At 31.6% G+C, this 20295-nt stretch overlaps 1 protein-coding gene across 1 annotated transcript; it reads left to right on the plus strand.

Annotated features, from left to right (window-relative positions):
- The first annotated feature begins 1338 nt into the window (after window positions 1-1338).
- On the plus strand, window positions 1339-5476 carry ATXR5 (TRITHORAX-RELATED PROTEIN 5). Its single transcript, XM_021114621.2, has 6 exons — window positions 1339-1833; window positions 1954-2034; window positions 3850-4079; window positions 4203-4303; window positions 4388-4600; window positions 4851-5476. The coding sequence occupies exons 1-6, from the start codon at window positions 1473-1475 to the stop codon at window positions 5008-5010; spliced, it is 1146 nt and encodes a 381-aa protein (XP_020970280.2). The 5' UTR covers window positions 1339-1472; the 3' UTR covers window positions 5011-5476.
- Window positions 5477-20295: the final 14819 nt, after the last annotated feature.

Raw genomic sequence — 20295 nt, forward strand, 5'->3', positions numbered from 1 at the left:
ATCAAATAAATAAAAAATATGAATTTTTTAATAAACTATGAAAATATGTTTCCTAACTTTGCAGTATAGAAAAAAGAGAAAGAATTTATTCTTTTAATCATGAAATGGAAACATATTTTTTCTTTTAAATTTTAAGAACATTATTGGACCGTTTATTTATTTTTTATCTTATTTAGTATAATTATTATTATTCTAGAGAAAAGAATTTATTGAAAAATATATTTTAAATTAGTGATTTAAGGTAGTCGTATAATAAATTTTTATCGCTTACATTGATAATTTTAGTAAAAATAATGAAATAAGATAACTTTATTTAAAAACAATAAAGTAACTACACTTGTTTAGATTCTATATGTCGCTCACTTTTCACTGTGAGATAAATTTTGTTTTACCGTGTTTTCTCAGCTTTCAGGAATCCAAACATGTGCTCAATGACTTTAATGGGGGACATAAGACCATTACTCTGAAGCTAAAAGCTATTATCAATGTAACAAAGTTTTATATTGACATTTATCTACGTGCGGCCAAATAAGAACAATTTTCAGACACCCGTTAAATTAAAAATCCTGTTAATGTAAATATTTTATAAATTTTAATTTTAATACCTTATTAGTATAAAAATAATTTTTATATGTGTAATCAATTATGTTAATAAAAATAATTATTTTTGTATAAAGGCTAAATAAATAATTATCTAAATAAACTAATGTGATTAAACGATTATATAAGAAATATAAATATCGTAAATATATCAAAATTAAATTCAAATTTTATTAGATAATAATATTTATATTAATTTTATTTTTTATATGCAGTAATTTATTAATTAATATTTAATAATTTATTGACGAATAATAAATTCTTAAATAAAATTTAAATCTAAAATAAATTAATCGATTGCACTAAAAAATACCGTAATTACCAAAAACAAATATTACGCAGTTAATATGCATAGTTTACTAATTAGGTATTTAGCTCTTATCAATCTCTCCTATACATTTCTATGTTCAATAGAGAGCAAATAAAATATATATTAATTACTTTTTCAAATATAATAACATACTCATTAAATATTTTAACGTTATTAGGACAATTAATTTTTATCTAAAGAATTTTATTCTGTTTTTTTTATAAAAAAGTATGGGTAGACAATAAAAATATTAAAAAATATAAATAATAGATATATTAAATATTTATTTTATTAGGTATATTTTTAATATTAAAATTTAAGTGATTAATTTAAAAATGTAATATTATTGGATTAATTTTAAAATCTATTATTGACATGATTCATAAAAATTATTATCTACCTATCAAAATTTTATTTTTCTCGTCCAGTCTCTCTTTCTCTCTTTCTTCTCAGCACTCACACGGTCACACCATTCTCGTCTTCCTCTAGAGAGAGAGGCAAACTCTCTCAGAAAAATAGCGCTTTTCATTCCCCAATTTCCGATTCTGCCCTTCAATTCCCCATGGCTCCTGCCACCTCACCGGCGCGGTCGGCCAAGAGGCTCATCGGCTTTAGCCGCCGGACGCAGGCAATTCACCCGCACGGTCAGCAGTCGCCGTGCGGGCCGCCGGCGAAGAAGTACAAGTCGATGACGGACATAATGGCGAGGGCGCCGTACGCCGTCGTGGAGCGCGAAGATTACGGCGACCTCAGCTGCGAGCAATGCGGCTCCGGCGAGCGGCCGGAGGAGCTGCTTCTCTGCGACAAATGCGACAGAGGGTTCCACATGAAATGCGCGAGGCCTATCGTGGTTAGGGTTCCTATTGGATCCTGGCTTTGCCCTGAATGCGTTGGAAGCAACAACAGACAGAGAAGAATAAAAAGTAAGGGATTCTCTTTTGTTTTCTTCAAACCTTTTTTATTTTCTGGTAATTTCCCCTTTTTTTGAGCTGTTTTATCGTGACGATGAATGTGGCATTGTGTTTCTGCGACTTTTTTTTCAGGCTTCTCGCAGCGTAAGTTAATTGATTTCTTCGGGATTCAGAGGAGCGACAATGATCACGTTAGAGCTGCTTCTTCTCAAGGTAATGACCGCGAGTTTAAGCATTTGCTAATCAACGTTCTTCTTTGATTGAAAATAATAATAGCTTGGTTCATTTTCTCGTTTTTTATGCACACACAGAATCTGAGTAATCGTGTTTGTGGAAGTAATTTGGCTTGCTTTTGACAGGCTTCGTTTCCCATTGCTGCATTGAGTTTTATGGGAAAGAATTAATCATAATATATTTGAGATTGGCTTGAGAATAGTATTTATTCTGTAGCTTATGTCTTTCTGACTTTAATAAGAAGCATGAATGGGTTAATGGAAATATGGAATAATGTTTTGGAATATGTACTGACCCTTTTGTAAGTGCAGCATTCTTGCTTGCTTGAAGCATGAATATTCTTCAGCCTTATGGAATGAAATTCCATGGTGGTGGAGTGTTCCTTTTTCAAATTATGAAGGACATGGGGATTAAGATGTTTCATGATATAGTTCCACAAATATGAAGCCTTGATCTATGGATTATCTTAGTAATTGGTATTACCAAATGGGAAAAACAATTTGGATTTTTCATTTTGCTCTATCTAAGCCACCGTATTTTAAGTAGAACAATGATAGCTACCTGTGCCTGCAGAAAATTTCAGCTATATTCCTTGCATGGGCGCTTTTCTTTCGTTATAATGACAAAAATGTCAAATTGAACAACCTTCATATTTTGATGGGAAAATTCATTTTAATCTCTACATGACAATTTGAAATTATGGTGCATTTTTTTGCCTTCGATTTGGATAGAGTATGATTTTTCTTTTTAATTTTTCTTTTTCTAAAAAATTAGTTTTGTTAGTAGCTACTCACGTCGGCTTCTATTTCCATAGAAGCAACCCACGTTAGCTTATAGTTTCATAGAAGTCACTCATGTCAATTTCTTTCAAAAGGGGAAAGAAACCACTATGTTTTTATAAGCTTGTAGATTTTGGTTCAATTAGTCTCCTGACCTATATGACTATCTCTTTAAGAATATCGTCTGTGATGGTGAAGACGGCCAATAAAATTCCTTTCTATTTAACAATCAAATTCTAGAGTATTAAGATTGCTCTTTTCTTAATTACATGTACGGAATACTATGAATTTATTCGAGAATATATTTCCTTTAACAGATAACAAAAGTACTGCAAAACAATAGAGAAAATGCAATCACAGATGATGTTGAAATAGATACATAAAAAGGGCTGTAAACATTTTTAATGACAGATACTGAGTGATCAAGTTGGTTTTCCCACCAGACAAGAAATGGATTGGATGCTGGAGTCATGATTTATGTATAGACTTGGAAAGTCGTAGGGAAATTTTGACATTAATATGGAAAGATTGATTAGAATAAATTGTGATTCGGCAGAAAAGCAGTTACTATGACAATTTAGACAGTAGATATCTATTTATGTTCATGGAAACCAGAAAGGTTAACAAATTTTTGATAAACCCTGCATTTATGTGAGCTCTTCATTAAGATTAATGAAGTCCACACAATAAGTTACGTATGCTAACATGTTGAGATATCTGTTATTAGATTTGGTTGGCATTTACTTTTGCATGCTTTCATGTTCTTAGATTGACAAAATACTTCTACTTTCGTGTTTGGTTCAAATGCACACATAATTTAATATGACTCTTTAGATGTTTTTTATTGGTAAAAGAAGCAAAAAGTTTATATATATATTCTGGTGAATGGTGATTTTCGAAAAGGGAGCACCTAGGTAAACTTCTGCCTCAGCCTTTTAGGATGTCTATGTGCTGATTCACAATATATATCTCGCTCTAAGAATTTTGTTTATAATTTGTCCTTTTGGACCAACAGATGCTAAGAAGCGTCGAAGACGATCACGCCCTCTGGTTATGCACAAGAGAAGGAGGAGATTATTACCATTTATTCCTTCAGAAGATTCGAACCAAAGAAATAAACAGATGAATTCACTTGCTACTGCTTTATCAGCATTGCATATGGATTTTAGCGATGACCTCAGATACTTGCCTGGAATGGCTCCTAGATCTGCTAATCAAGCCATATTAGAAGATGGTGGCATGCAGGTCTCAATTTTCTTGCAGCTTGTTAATGATAGAGTTGTCTGTAACAACCAGGCCTTATTTGTTTTCACATCTCTATCACTGTGTGCTACTTTGATAGAGTATGTTTTACTGTTTTATACTTAGATTCTTTCAAAGGAAGATATGGAGACCTTGGAACACTGCAGAGCTATGTCTAGAAGAGGCGAATGTGCCCCCTTTCTAATTGTTTATGATGCACGCGAAGGGTACCAATATTTTGCTTGTCATCATAATTTAGGACATCAGTTTACCTTAATATTAATAGGACTTTTCTTGAAATTTCCCAATAGCTATACTGTGGTGGCTGATGCTCCAATCAAGGATTTGACATTTATTGCGGAATACACGGGCGATGTGGATTACCTTAAGAATCGAGAAAGTGATGATTGTGACAGTATGATGACCCTTCTTTTATCAAGTGATCATTCTCAAAGTCTTGTCATCTGTGCTGATAAACGCGGAAACATTGCTAGGTTTATTAATGGCATCAACAATCATACTCCGTAAGTCTTTCTCGCTTATCTCATGCTAAATGTTGAATAAACAGAATATAAATAGTGGAGAGGGTGAAAATTGTTCCCCTTTGATGCTGTTTGGATAGTTCTTGCAGTCCTGTAAGTTCTATGGCTTTGCCATGCTCCTTTTGGAACTCTCTTTGTAGGATTTTAAATTGTATAATGTGAATACTGTTTTTATATGCAATGCTAGTTGTTGAAAATATTTTGGTTAAACATGTCTAATATTTATATGCAGGGAAGGTAGGAAGAAGCAGAACTGTAAATGTGTGAGATACAATGTTAATGGTGAATGCAGGGTCCTTTTGGTTGCTACTCGTGATATTTCTAAGGGCGAGAGGCTTTATTATGATTATAATGGTTATGAGCATGAATACCCCACACATCATTTTGTCTAAGTGAAAGTTATAAATGCCTCTTAACGATCTATAGAAAACTGGGATCCAATTTTAGGTCCTTGTTAAAGGATTTTCAGGATTTTCTTGAAAAACTATAACTTATTGTTCACGCAGAAACAAATTTTTTCCTCAACTGTTGCTATGAGCAATTAATTTTGTAATTTTTGCTTAGGAGCTAGTCCAAATATCTGGCTTAAAGACGAGTAGCGTACCCTGGGGAAACTTTTCTTCATTTAGGCAATGCCCCAATATCAATATATACATTTTTTCAATACAGTTTCAAGGAAATTAAAGAATAGATTTTGCTTAGAAGATATTGCACTTGATGTTTTTCTCTCCCAAACAATTATCATTTTCTTCAAATGTTGTATTGAATGTAACATCATTGATCAATCTCATTTCGTATTCCAACCTAAACCTTGAAAGACGAGGGATGTGTATATACTTAAGATATGCTCTTTCCGATGTCACTTCTTGTTCTTCATTTATTTATTTAATTTTTTAAAGTTGCACTTTAAAGAAGCCCAGGGCATATTATGATATATGTCGATTTTAGATTAAGGAAGTGGATGTTAAATAGGGCTGTTAATAGGGGGATTTATTTGTGAAGGGTATATTCCTTTCTTAGATAGGAATGTAGGATATTTGATTCTTCCTTGTTTGCTTTCAATTTATTGATTATGTATGTAGTTGCATGGAGAACTATGAATACCCCTCTAGCAAAAGCATAAGAATGTTTTGCTTCTAGTGTGATCTTGATTGTGTTTCTCTCACGTATCTTCGATTGCATCATCTTATGTGTCGCTTAAGACCTGAAAATAGGCTAAGCCATCAAACAACATTTTTATTATGAAAATTACTAGAAAACCCTAACCATTTGCCATAAATTATATGACTACAAATGAAGAATGGTGCTGGCTTGAGCGAAAGATTCTTCCCCAAGCATGATTTACATACCCAAATGGCAGCATTTACCTACGGTATACCCCACATCAGATACCTGATTCAGTGATTTTAGGCCGCGTTTGGTTTATGTTTATTTTGAGACAGAGACACAAGAGATATAGATATTAAAAATATGGACATAAATTATTAGTATATATGTATTATATTTGGTAAAACATTGAATAAGACTTAATAAAATTAGAAAAAGTTCATATTTTGTAAAAATTAATAAGAGATAAAAATGTAAAATTGATAAAGAATAAAAGTATAAAAAATGATAAGGAATAAAAGTGTAAAAATTAATTATGTAAAAAATTAATAAGAAATAAAAGTATAAAAAACTGTGTGCAATTAATTGTGCCTCTATATCTCGATATTTTGAAAAAATACTAAATACATATATTTTGTGTGCATTTATATATTAATGTGTTCATCTAAAATTTGTGTCTCAACAAACAAACAATAAATATGTACCGCCTGTTCATGTTACTGTATCTTTAAACTCGTACACAAGTTAATTGAGTTTTGTGCTGTGTTGTTGTTGCAGTAATTATGTTGGGATGTCTACCGTAATTCTCTTTTCGGGAGGGGTGGACGTGAGTCAGGTTAGCCGATAGAACTGGTAGCTCAACTTGTTTTAAATTCAGTTATAAATAAATTCTACCCGTATTTTTTGTGAAGTCCTATTAATTATATAGGTCAAGTCATAAACTTAAAAAAAAGTTCATGTTTGTTGAGTTGCCCTTTTAATGTAATGTTTTTTTTTTTTTTTCCATTGGATATATATTATTTTTGTTAGTGGTTTATATATTTCTAGATCGGTTTTATTACATGTAGCTTATTTATTATTTTTATTATAGTTTTGGATCTAATTTATACTGATGAACTATAGCTGTAATAGGGTTGGTATTTGTGATTTAATCATTTATGGTTAATATATCAATAAGTTATAATTATAAATTCTAGTACTGGTATATATCTAATGTCAATGTGAGTTTTTTAAGCTAATAACTTTGAGTTATAATTCATAAAGCATGACTTTAATTAGATTCGTGTGTTTATAATAGATAACAACTTTGTTATATATATATATATATATAAAAAAAAAATTAGTCACCAATAAGTTATTAATATATAATACATATAAAAATAAGTTACACAATAAATATATATTGACTATTATTTTAGTGAATAGAAAGCATTGACATAATAGACTTAGATTTAAGCTGCATATTTGCAACATAGGCCTCTCTAAGCTTCCCGTATCCACCCTTGTGAGCAACTTGACAAGGGTATTATTGTAACAAGACCAGGAGCTGAATAGGAAGTATACAAGTACTCAGTCAAATACCAAGCGCCAAGGTTCTATGATGTCTTTAATGTGACGTAAAAAATTTGGAACGCTCGGTGATAATTATTTTAAAAAATAACGAAGTCTGTCTTCGACAGAAAGAGAATACTCTTTTCAGTATTTGATTTTTTTCTTTTCGAGATTGGTTAACTTTTTTATAAATATTTTTTATTTGAATTAACGGAACATATTTAGGTGATATATTAAATTATTAATTTGTCCATTACATACCAATTAGAATTAATATATTCTTTAGGATTTAATATTTTTTATTTTTTATTAATTTTTTTATATACATTAACTAAATTTATTATGTAAGAACTGAAACTATTATTAACTTTTAAATTTTTTTACTTATAAAAATTGAATGAAAAATGTATTTTTTTTAACAAATTTTATTGTAGCTTAAAAAAATTATTAAAATATTATATTATTAAGATTATGTTAAATTTTAGGTATATTCAATTTAAGTTATCCATCATAATCTATCTAAATTTATTATTATTAAAAAAAGTACATATTCTATTAATCTATTTTATAATATAATAGATAATAAAAAAGGTTGATACAATATTTTATCTAAAATAGATACATCAAATGAGAATAATTATATCAACTAATTAGGTAAATATAACATTAAATATTCAAAATTTAACATTTTAGAATAACTGGTAACAAGTAGATAAGATTAATAACAACAATCAATAATGTCATTCTTATTAATATGTATATCTTCTATTCTACTTTTATAAGTAAAAAAAAAAAAAAATAAGCCAACAAATTATAATTTAAATGGTATAATTTCTTCATCCTTATCTAAAAGTCTCTGAGTTCGAATTTCACACTCCTAATTTTAAAAAAAATTAAAAAAAAATTTTAAATCACTAATATTTTTCAATTCTTACACAATAAATTTAATCAACACGTTACGTAAATATGTTTTGTTAATTGACTTAATTCAAAAGAAAAATTATTAATAAAAAGGTTAATTAGTCTCAGAAAATTAAAAATTATAGACTAAAAAAAGATAATATCTTTTTGCTAAGAATTTATTGTCCTTACAAAATTATCAGAAATAAATATTTACCTTTAATTTTACTTGGGTGGAATCACACAATTAATAAGAAATTAAATAACTCCTCCAAAAAGGAATCTAATTAACATTTTTTATTAGGCTATCACATGTGTCAATTTTCTTGACTTTATTTTATCATTTTAGTTGATAGATTTTCTGTGATGATAATCTTATCATTCAATTATTAAGTTTATGTGAGAATTATTGGAAGTTTATTGTAATTTAAATTTTTATTGTGGCGTAATTATAATTATTAATAACTTAATTTCATCTGTTAATGTTAATGTTTGATAAATGTATTAGATTTAAAGGTAATGACACATATAAATATGATCCTTTCTATGTCTAATATACATGATAATTTTTTATAATTTTTATTTTACTGAAAATATAAAAAAAAAATTTCATCCTGATGGACGTAAGAAAAAAGGGAAAGGGAGAGAAACCAATCCTAATTAATGCTTCTACTTAAATTAAATTTACATGTGGTATAAGAGTATGTATTTTAAAAGTATGTAATTTTCTCTAATCTAATTATAATGTCAAAATTATGAATTAAGTGGGTTTCAAATTTTCATGCCATCAAAATTAGAATATTTGTGATTGTATATGTTCTACATGTTTTCCTTTAAAAATTTAAATTTTACAATAAATTATACTCATATATGAATTTAATCTTGAATTTATGTTTAGTGTTGATGACAACTATAAATTTATTTTGAGTACGTAATGTACTCTAGTTTTATGAAAATCTATAAATATTTTATTTATAGTATAAGTTTATTTTGATTATTTACTATTAGGGATGGCAAAAATTTCTGGCGAGACAGGTAGCCGCAGAAATTTATACATCGGGGGACGAATACGAACATAATTTTGTACCTGCAGGAATGGAGATGAGTCTCCGTATAATAAATAGGGTGGGGGCGGGGGTAGAGGTCCCCATGCCCGTGGAGACCCGTTTAACCCTGTATAAATAAGAAGATTAAAATACCTCCCATTATATATACCATATATGAGATTGAGAGAGAATTCTAGCCGTCACTCTAAAAAATTAGTCGCGGTCTTCACCCTTAAACCCTCTCTTCTCCTGCTCTCACGAACCCTTAAACCCTCTCTTCTCCTACTCTCACAAACGCCACCTCCCACCCCCTCAGTCCCAAACCACCATCTCCTACCCCCTCAGACCCTCACTACTACCTTTCACGAACTCTCGAGGTCACCGTCACCGCTCACCGCAGCAGGGAGTGTGTCCTCGAATCCTTGCCCATCTTCCAGTGTTCGCCGTCTTCGCGTCAGAGCATCTTTGTGTTGTTGCATTTTCGCCAATCTTCACGTCTTCGCTGGTCTGTGCCTCTTTTCTGTCGGATAAGTCAGTTCTGTGAATACTGAAATTTTCATTATTTAGTTTGATTTTGAAGTATTGGTTATAATTTCTGTGAGTTAAGTTAATTATAATTTATATTTCTAATGCTGTTTTCTATGATTTATGCAATTCTTTGTAGATTTTGTGATTTATGTAATTTATGTGTTTATATTAAAATTTTTTATTCTGGTTCTTTATTAATTATAGTACCAGTGTTATAATTTTTGTAAGTTAGGTTAATTATAATTATAATTTATATTTGTTAATTTATATTTTTTGTGATTTCTATAATTTATGTGTTTTTGTGATGCCTATGATTTAATTTTTGTGATTTTCTGTGAATTGTTCAGTATATTGTTCTCTGTAATTTGATTAATGTGTTTTATCGTGGATTTTTGTGTGTATGTGATTAAAGTTTTATTCAAATAAATCCAAATCTACCATCACTACCATTACGGATTGAGAATTATGTTTTTATGATGAACTATATTTGTTGGTTATTGCTATTTAAGTCTTTGAAGACTATGAAAATTATGTTTGTAATGACAATTGAAAATTATATTTCTATTTTTTTATTTTTTATTTTTATTATTTTTTAACAAAAATTCGCAGATATCTGCAGATACCCCGGTCCCTGGTAGATACGAGGTTCCCGGTACCCGTTGTGGGGACGGGGCGAGGACGGAGATAGATAATGAAGGTGGAGGCGAGGGATATGTCCACGCCCCATGTTGACCGTTGCCATCCCTATTCACTACTTGTATATACCAAAGTGATCAAGTTATAATGTAAAATGCCAGTTAGGGGTGTGCATGGGTCGTGTGAAACCGGGTTTGATGTGATCCAGATCTGACCCGAAATATATATCGAACCTATTTATTAGACCCGAACCCGGCCCTAGACCCGATGAAACTTATACACTTTCGGGCTACGATTATACCGGATAAAAACCGGGTGAAAATCGAGCCGTTAACATTACATTACCTTGATACCTTCTTATAAGCTAGCATGTGAAAATATCCAAATTTCCAAGACTCCAACCATTATTTGACATGGTAAAATTTACTTAGAAAAATATAACAAGAATTAACTCTTCTCTAAAATTAAAGCATAACCATAATCAATACTAATATTGTCTAATAACACCAAATATTTAAATAAATACAAATAACACAATATTATGCATTAGTCTAAAATCTTATGCATTTTAAACATAAAACATTAACTTATAGTCTTATAATAACTAATAACACAAAATATTAAGGTTTACAATACTTAAATTCCACATAAGAATAGCCATCATCCATCACTAATAACACAAATACTAATTGTGTATGATGACCGAGCTACCGGACCGAGTTCGGGTGACCCGAGCCATGGCCCGGACCCGACCCGAAATAATGACCGGGTCTATTTTTGAGACTCTTACCCGACCCTGAACTCGGTGAAATCACACCAAATTAGCCCCTAAAGTGATTGGACCGGACCGGGTTTTCGGGCCAGGCCAGGCCATGCACACCCCTAATGCCAGTGTAGTTAATAATGTGTTAATTAATTTTAGAATTAGATTTATCCAAAGAAAAATCTTTTCTATTAGTAATAGATTTGAAAGAGAAAATTTATTATTCTTGAGTTAGATATATATATATTGTCCAAAGATGGTATATGTATTTGGGAGAAAATTTCAATCTTTAAGTATGATAAATATGGAATTATTTGTATCTTAGTATATTATAGAATTTTACCCAAAGGTGAACTATAAAATTAAAATTAATATGAGCATTGTATGATTAAATTACAGGTATTTCAATTCATTCGCAAGCTTCTATTTCCATGTTTAATGACTTAAACTTCTCTGAACAGAGTTAGCAAGTAAAGTTCCATTTAGGTCTTTTGGATCTTGACTTGTCACTTTTGGAAGAAAAATTCATTGTCACTGATGAGGATGATAAGTATGCGCTTAAGACTGGAAACGTTCTAACCGACTGAGCCTTATATTTATGCGAATAACTACTACAATCAATATTAATTATAATGTTATGAAGGAAAAATGGGATGTTAATGAATTGATTGGAAAGTTCATACAGAAAGAAAATTGACTTAAGAATTATGGTAGTCATTCTGTCAACTTGGTTCAAGTAGCTCACAAATCAAAAAAGAAATTAAAGACAAAGTCCAAAAATTTTAGGAAGAAAGAATATGCCAATGTAAAATAGTGTCATTTCTGTAAGAAAGACATTTTTAAAAGAATTGTCCTAAACGTAAGACATGGTTTAAAAAGAAAGGTATATTTGAAATATATGTGTTTACTTATGAATCAAATTTAATTGATATTCCTCATAATTCTTGGTGGTTTGATTCTGGTGCTACAACTTATGTATCTCATATAATGTAAGAATTCTTTATGATCCAAACCACAAGCCAAAGTAAGATGTTCCTCTACATGAAAAATTGTGTAAAAGTACCAATTAAAGGAATAGAAACTTATCGTTTGGTGTTGAATACAAGCTTTCATTTAGATTTACCTAAGACTCTTTATATACCTTCAATGTCTAGGAATTTAATTTCTTTTCAAAGTTGGACAATTGTGATTTTTCTTTTAATGGTGGGCATGGTTGTTTTAATTTATTTAAAAATTATGATATTGTTAGTTATGGAGTTCTAATTGATGTCTTATATAGATTAACACTTCTTGATCAATTTTCTGAATTCTTGTTTATTGAGCACCTGAATAACGTAGTTAGGCTAAATACGCCTAAAGAAAGTTCTATATTCTTGTGGCATAAATGCTTGGATCACATATCTAAAGAAAGAATAGAAAGATTAGTAAACAATAAAATTTTAAAAAATCTAAATTTTACTGATCTTGGTTTATGTGTGGATTGTATTAAAGAAAAACAAACCAAATAAAACAAGAAAGATGCCACAAGAAGTAGTCAACTTCTTGAAATTATACACACTAATGTATGCAGACTTTTTGATGCTCCATCTATTGGTGGAGAAAAATATTTTATCACTTTTATTGATGACTTTTCACGTTATGAATATGTGTATTTGCTTAAAGAAAAGTCTCAAACAATTGATGCTATTGAAATTTATATTAAAAAAGTTAAAAGATAAATAGACAAAAAGGTAAAAGTTGTTAGGTCAGATAGAAGTGGTGAATATTATGGAAAACATAATGAAACAGGACAATGTCCTGGTCCATTTTCAAAACTTCTCGAAAGACATAGCATATGGGAACAATACACAATGCGATATACACCGCAACAAAATAGTATGGCAGAAATGCGTAATCAAACGTTAATGGATATGGTTATGATGAGCAATTCTTCTTTAACTAAATTTTTGTGGATGTATGCAATAAAGACTGCCGTGTATTTGCTAAATAGAATTCCTAGTAAAGTTGTTCCAAAGACTCTTTTTGAGTTATAGACTAATAGGAAACCTAGTTTACGGCATTTGCATATTTGGAATTATCCAACAAAAGCAAGAATATTTAATCCACAAGAAAAAAAATTAGATTCTCAAATAGTGAGCGGCTATTTTATTGGCTATTCAGAGAAGTCTAAATGATATATTTTTTATTGTCCAAATCATAGTCTAAGAATTGTAGAAATTGGTAATGCCAAATTCTTTGAAAATGATGAAGTTAGTGGGAGTGAAAATGATCAAAATGTGAAAATAAAGAAAATTAAAATTAATGTTTCTATACATGTTAGTGTTCTATTATCCACACCTACTCAAAGAATTGTTCCAACTATTATTGAACACATTAGTAGTGATGAACAAAATTTGAATGATAATACTCGCAATGAAAAAACTAACTCACAAATATAAAAAAGAAATAAGTCTCTAGAAGTACCATTGAGAAGATCTCAAAGGAAAAGAAAGTTAGTTATTCCAAATTATTATGAGACTTATTTACAAGAAGATATTGGAATATCTAAAGATCCAGTTTTATTTACACAAGTCATAAATAGTGATGATTCAGAAAAATAGATTGATGTTATAAAAGAAGAGTTAAAATCCATGGAAGATAACAGAGTTTGAGATATTATTGAATTGCCAGAAGGTACTAAATGTGTTGGTTGTAAATAGATAAAGTTTAGCGAAACTCAAAAGGCAATGTTGAACAATATAAATCTAGACTTGTTGCTAAGGGATTTACTTAAAAGAATGGTGTTAATTATAAAAAAATATTTTCACCTGTTTCTAAGAAAGATTCATTACGTATCATTATGGCACTTGTGACTCATTATGACTTAGAGCTACATCTAATGGATATAAAAACTGCCTTTTTGAATGGTGATCTTGATGATTAAGTTTATATAGATCAACCTAAAAGTTTTCTAAATGAAGAAAAAAGCCGTATGGTGTGTAAACTTAAGAAAACAATATATGGGCTAAAACAAGTCTCACGAATAATAGTATATTAAGTTTAATAATACCATTCTTTTTTTCGGTTTTGAAGAAAATATTGTTGATGTATGCATATACTGAAAGGTCAGAGGGAGTAAGTTCATTTTTCTAGTCTTATATGTTGATGATATTTTGATTGCAACAAATGATTTGGGAATATTACGTGAGACTAAAGAATATCTTTCTAGGAACTTTGAAATGAAAGATATGGAGAAGGTATCCTATGTGATAGGAATTGAAATTTTTCGTGATACACAAAGATTGTTAGGATTGTCTCAGAAGGTCTATGTAAATAAGGTTCTAGAGAGGTTCCATATGAAAAAGTGTTCCGCATGAATTGCACCAATTCAAAAAGGGGACAAATTTAATCTTATGCAATACTCAAAAAATGATATAAGATAGAAACAAATGGAAGCAATTCCATATAGTTTTGTAGTGGGTAGTCTTATGTATATACAGACATGCACAAGACTAGACATTTGCTTTGCAGTAGGAATGCTAGGAAGATATCAAAGTAATCTTGAAATTGATCATTGAAAAGCTACAAATATGGTTTTAAGGTATCTTCAAGGTACAAAGAATTATATGCTCATGTACAAAAAGTCTAGCCAATTAGAAGTGATTGGTTATTCAAATTCAGATTTTGATAGATATACTGACACAAGAAAGTCTACATTTGGCTACTTATTCTTATTTGGAGAATCTTTCATATTATAAAAAATGTTTAAGCAAAGTGTTGTGGCAACATCTACTACGGAGGCAAAATTTGTAGTATATTTTGAAGCTATAAATCAAGCTTTATGGCTGAGAAATTTTATTTCAGGACTTGGCATTATTGACTCGATTGCTAGGCCATTGAAAATTTATTGTGATAATTCTGCAGCAGTATTTTTCTGAAAAAAAATGATAGATACTCTAAAGGTGTCAAGCATATGAAAATAAAGTATTTTGGTGTTAAGAAGGAAGTTCGGAAACAAAGAGTGTCTATAGAATATGTTAGAACAGAACTTATGACTACTGATCCATTGACTAAATGATTGCAACCAAAGACATTTAAGGAACATGTACATAGAATGAGTCTTTGTTCTTTTGAATGATTCTAACACTCTGAGCTCATTATGTTTATTTGTGTGTTTTTTGAACATTAATAGTTTGTTATTTCTAGTTAAAGTAATATTATTTTATGAGTTATAACATAATGATCTAGAAACTTTATGGGACCGATATAAAAGTTTGTGTTATTTAGTTTGTATAATAAAATGCTAGTGGTTGTAATATATAGAAGGACATGCGTTTCATATTTAATACATGACCGCCATAATTCACACAAAGTATTTTACCATATTGAAGTAATTATGTAACGTGGAAAAATGTGATTATACTTAGGCCAAGTGGGAGAATGTTGGAAGTTTATTATAATTTAAATTTTTATTAAGGCCTAATTGTAATTGTTTATAAATTATTAATGACTTAATCTTATTCGTTAATGCTAATGTTTGATGGACGTATTAGATTTAAAGGTAATGACGGTATGAACTACAATTAATCAACCGGTTAATTAAGTGATTATATTGCCCAAATTATGTTCCGAAAAGTTGGAGTGAGAATTTGAGGATTTAAATATGATTTTTGGACTCAGTAGGTCTTTCTGAGTCAAAAAATGTGTTTTCTGCGAAAAACCGTAAAAAATTACGAACCGACAGTTAAACCGGTTGAACCGGTTCAAGTCTGCCTGGTGCTGCACGAAAAAAAGTAAAAACAGTCAAAAACCTTAGAAAAATATTAGAAATGAAAAATCGGGCATTAATTTTAAAAGTTTGGCCCAAAGTTGGGCCAAACGGGCTAAAAATACTAACGGGTTGGACCGGGCCCAAGTTGGGCCCAAGCCCAACATATAAAAGGTTCATTTAATGAACCCATGCAGCAACAACACATATTAAACACAACACACACAGAAGAAAAGGAAAGAGGGAGAGGAGAAGAGATTTAGCACTATTTATCATCATCTTCCCAAGCTCATATCTTGAGCTACAAAGCTCCGATCGCTGGCTACGCGTTCCTTGTGAAGAGCTCTACAAAATCTATATAAGAAAGTGGTATGCAAATCTCGAATCCTTCTCAGTTCTTCTCTCCAAAATTTCGGTTTTAGGGCTTTGGAATTAAGTGAGTTTTTGTGATTTTAGATGTTTAGGTTCACTCTAATCCTTGCTTAGCATTGGGTTTTGACTTCCAAAGCTATTGAAAAAGATAAGAGCTCTTGAACCTTGTGAGATTATGTTTATGTTGAACCCTAGGTTGATTTATGGTGATTTATATGTATATAGCTTGATTGTTGGGAGTTTGGGAGCTATTGGAACATATTGGTGCTTGTTGAAGTGGAATTGAAAGCTTGGTTTGGAGTTGAGAGCTTGCTTGTGCTCATTTTGGATTTTGGTGCATATAGAAAATCGGCCAAGGTATGGTTTCGGTTTTCTCTATGTAGTATATAATATTCATGGACACTTAGGCTAGTGACCCATAGGATAGGTTTGAATTAAAAATGTTGATGAGTGCTGAATGTTGTTGTATGTTGATTTATGATAACTTGATGGTTGTTGAGTTTGATTATGATAATTGGTAATGATATGATAAGGATGAATGATTTGTGAAGTTGAGGAGTGGATTATGTTGATATATGTGATGTCAATATTGATGAATTAGTAATGTAGTTGGAAAAATGTTAATGAGAATTGAATTATAATGTGATATATTGATGTTGAGGTTGAGGATGATGAAAGGTGAAGGAAAAAGGTGATAAGCTTGGTGTAATATGACATAGAGGGTTGATTTTGATGAGAAATGGAGTTTAGAATGGTTGGGTATGGTTTTAGTTAAGTTTTACAAGAAATTGTGGGAATTGTGAACTTGGGTAAAAGTTGGTTTTTGGTGAACTTTGTCTAATCATAACTTTTGCCTCAGTTTTCAAAATCTGTTGAAATTTATTTAGAATTAAAGTTCATTGAAAACCCTTTAAATCGATATAAAGTTTGTAAAATTCGAAATTTTGTAGAGGAAGTTATGATCATTCAAAGTTGGTGTTGAAAATATGAAATTCTGCAAAGTTGCATAATTTTATGATTTCTGGTATGTGCGCACGCATAGCCTTGTGCGCACGCACAACCCTGCAAAATTTTTAACCTGTGCGCACGCACAGGCAGGGAAATGCGTTCTGTTTGCAGCGCTAGCATAGCTTGTGCGCACACATACCTAAGGAAGAATTGCAACCTGTGCGTATGCACAGCCCTGTGCGCACACACACGTTGGGAAGGTTTGTCTGTTGGGGGCGCTAGCACAGGTTGTGTGAGTGAACAAGCATTGTGAATTTTGGCACCTGTGCGTATGCACATCCCTATGTGTATGCACACGTTTTAAAACTCTCCAGAGCGTGCGCGCGCATACCCCTGTGTGTACGCACACGCCCTGTTTCTCAAATTCTACTTTGTTTTCAACTATTCTACCTTCCCAACAAAGTTGTAAACTTCTCTAACACCATTTTAGGACTTTAGGGCCTAGTTTTGGACATTTAAAACATTGGGAAAGAATTTAATGGCTTTAGATGATATTATTTGGAAAATTTAGAAAACGGAGGCCTAGGTTTCTGGCGTGCTGAGGATGGTTTGACGTTATGTGATGAATGGTTGATGTATGAGATGAGAATTGATGAACTGTTGAGTTCGGAATAAAAACGTGAATTGACAGTAGTTGAGATTAGTCGAGGACTCGAATGTGTGATGAGGAATCACTGATGTATCGAAACTGTTTTCTGAAAAACCACTGCACTATTATTTTATATTGAGATTATGAGACGCTATGCACCCGGCAGGGACGGTGGTTGGATCCCGCCTGTCGAGGTAGTGGCGGCGGCATAAGGGTGGTGGTTCGTCCCACTTGCGTTGAGATGTGAGGTCTGTGGCAAGAGTATCCCGCTCACATCCCTTCAGATCAATAGAGCGTTGACGAATCAAAACTCTCGCGCGATCTAGAATTTTTACAAATAAATTCCAGTTGTAAGTATAGCTTCTAAACCGACAAGAATTCCTTTCGTACAAAAGTTTTAGTTGTCACAAGTAACAAAACCCAATAAAATTTATAACCGAAGTATTTAAGCATCGGGTCGTCTTTTCAGGGAATTGCAGGGAGGTATGATTTATTATTGGTTATGAAAAAGAGTATTTTTTGGGTTTTTGAAATAGGGAACAAGGAGAATAAATTAGCAATAAAGTAAATTAATTACTAGAAAAACTCTTGGCAAGGTATGAGAACTGGAAATCCCATCCTAGTTATCCTTATCAGGTGTGATGAGAATTGTTTATTGCTCCCACTTAGTTAACCCTTACTAAATAAAGGAAAGTCAAGTGGACTAATTAATTTGATTCCTCAAATCCTAGTCAACTCCTATGGAAAGACTAGCTTTAGAGGGATCCAAATCAACCAGCAAGAATTCCAATTTTCAATTAACAGCTGAGTTTGACAACTCAAGTGTCATCAATTACTCAACCAAAGCAGAGAGGGAAAAATCTAAATTATTTATATCATAAATTGAAGAAAGCAACATAAATCTGAAATATCTTAATGTGTATTAATTAAGAAAATCAAATTAAACATAGGAATCCATAAACCAAATTGGCAACATCAAGTAGTCAACTAAAGTAATAGAATGAATAAAAGTAGAAGAAAAATTAAATTAAAGGAACATTGAACCTGGATTGAAGAAATAACCATAATCTAAGAAAAATCCTAATTCTAAAAATCTAAGAGAGAGGAGAGAGCCTCTCTCTCTAGAAACTACATCTAAAACCTAAACTTATGAATATGAAAGTTGTCTTATGAATGGATTGATTCCCCCTACTTTATAGCCTCTAATCTGTGTTTTATGGGCCAAAAACTGGGTCAAAAAGAGCCCAGAAATTGCTCCCAGCGATTTCTGATACGTACAGGTCGCGGCACTGTCACGCGTACGCGTCGTCCACGCGTACACGTGGATTGAGTTTTTGCCAGGTGACGTGTGCGCGTGATCCACGCGTGTGCATCGCCTATCTTCAAAGCAGCTATGGAAAATTATATATCATTGCAAAGCCCCGGATGTTAGCTTTCTAACGCAACTAAAACCGCGTCATTTGGATCTCTGTAGCTCAAGTTATGGTCGATTTAGTACTAAGAGGTTAGGCTGGATAGCTTTAGCAGTTCCTTCAGTTTCTCATATTCCTTCCACTTTTGCATGCTTCCTTTCCATCCTCTAAGCCATTCCTGCCCTGTAATCTCTGAAAACACTTAACACACATATCACGGCATCGAATGGTAATAAGAGGGGATTAAACATAGCTAAATTAAGACCAAAGAAACATGTTTTCAATCATAGCACAAAATCAGGAAGGAAAATATAAAACCATGCAATCAGTATGAATAAGTGAGAGAATAGTGGATAAAATCCACTCAATTAAGCACAAGATGTACCACGGAATAGTGGTGCATCAAATCTCCCCACACTTAAACATTAGCATGTCCTCATGCTAAGCTCAAGAGAAGCTATAAGAAAGTGAAGAGGAATGGTAGAAAGTATGAAATGCAACCTATCTATATGAATGCAACTACATGTAAAATATTTCTACCTACTTGGTTAAAAGTAAACAAATCTTTTAAGAACGAATATGAACTAGATTCCACTAATTTAAATCACAAAATAAAGTACAAGTGAACTTGTAAGAAGAAAATAGCTCATGAAAGCCGGGAACAAAGAATCAAGCATCGAACCCTCACCGGAAGTGTATACACTCTAATCACTCAAGTGTTTAAGATTCGATTCTCTCAATTCTCTACTAATCTTGCTTTCTAAGGCTTACTTTTCTTCTACCAATCAACAAAGAATTAATACACAGATATACATATCAAGAGGTCTTTTAAGGGTTGTAATGGGGTTAGGGTCAAGGTAGGATTGTATTTGGCCAAGTGGACTAGAATCTGAATCCTTAATTAACCTAAACTTTCCACTAACTTAGACAATCCATGTAATCATAATACAACATCTAACTATCCATTAACCATGTTTTCCACATATTCATGCATCCAATTTCGAGTACAGTACATATG

This window comes from Arachis ipaensis, chromosome B10 (assembly GCF_059453495.1).
Source record: "Arachis ipaensis isolate K30076 ecotype BB chromosome B10, ASM5945349v1, whole genome shotgun sequence".
NCBI classification, from domain to species: Eukaryota; Viridiplantae; Streptophyta; class Magnoliopsida; order Fabales; family Fabaceae; genus Arachis; species Arachis ipaensis.

Coding starts and splice junctions, on each gene's coding strand:
- ATXR5 (XM_021114621.2), top strand. CDS start 1,473: ATGGCTCCTGCCACCTCACCGGCGCGGTCGGCCAAGAGGCTCATCGGC. Junction 2,035..3,849: donor TAGAGCTGCTTCTTCTCAAG/GTAATGACCGCG, acceptor TTGGACCAACAG/ATGCTAAGAAGCGTCGAAGA. Junction 4,601..4,850: donor GGCATCAACAATCATACTCC/GTAAGTCTTTCT, acceptor ATTTATATGCAG/GGAAGGTAGGAAGAAGCAGA.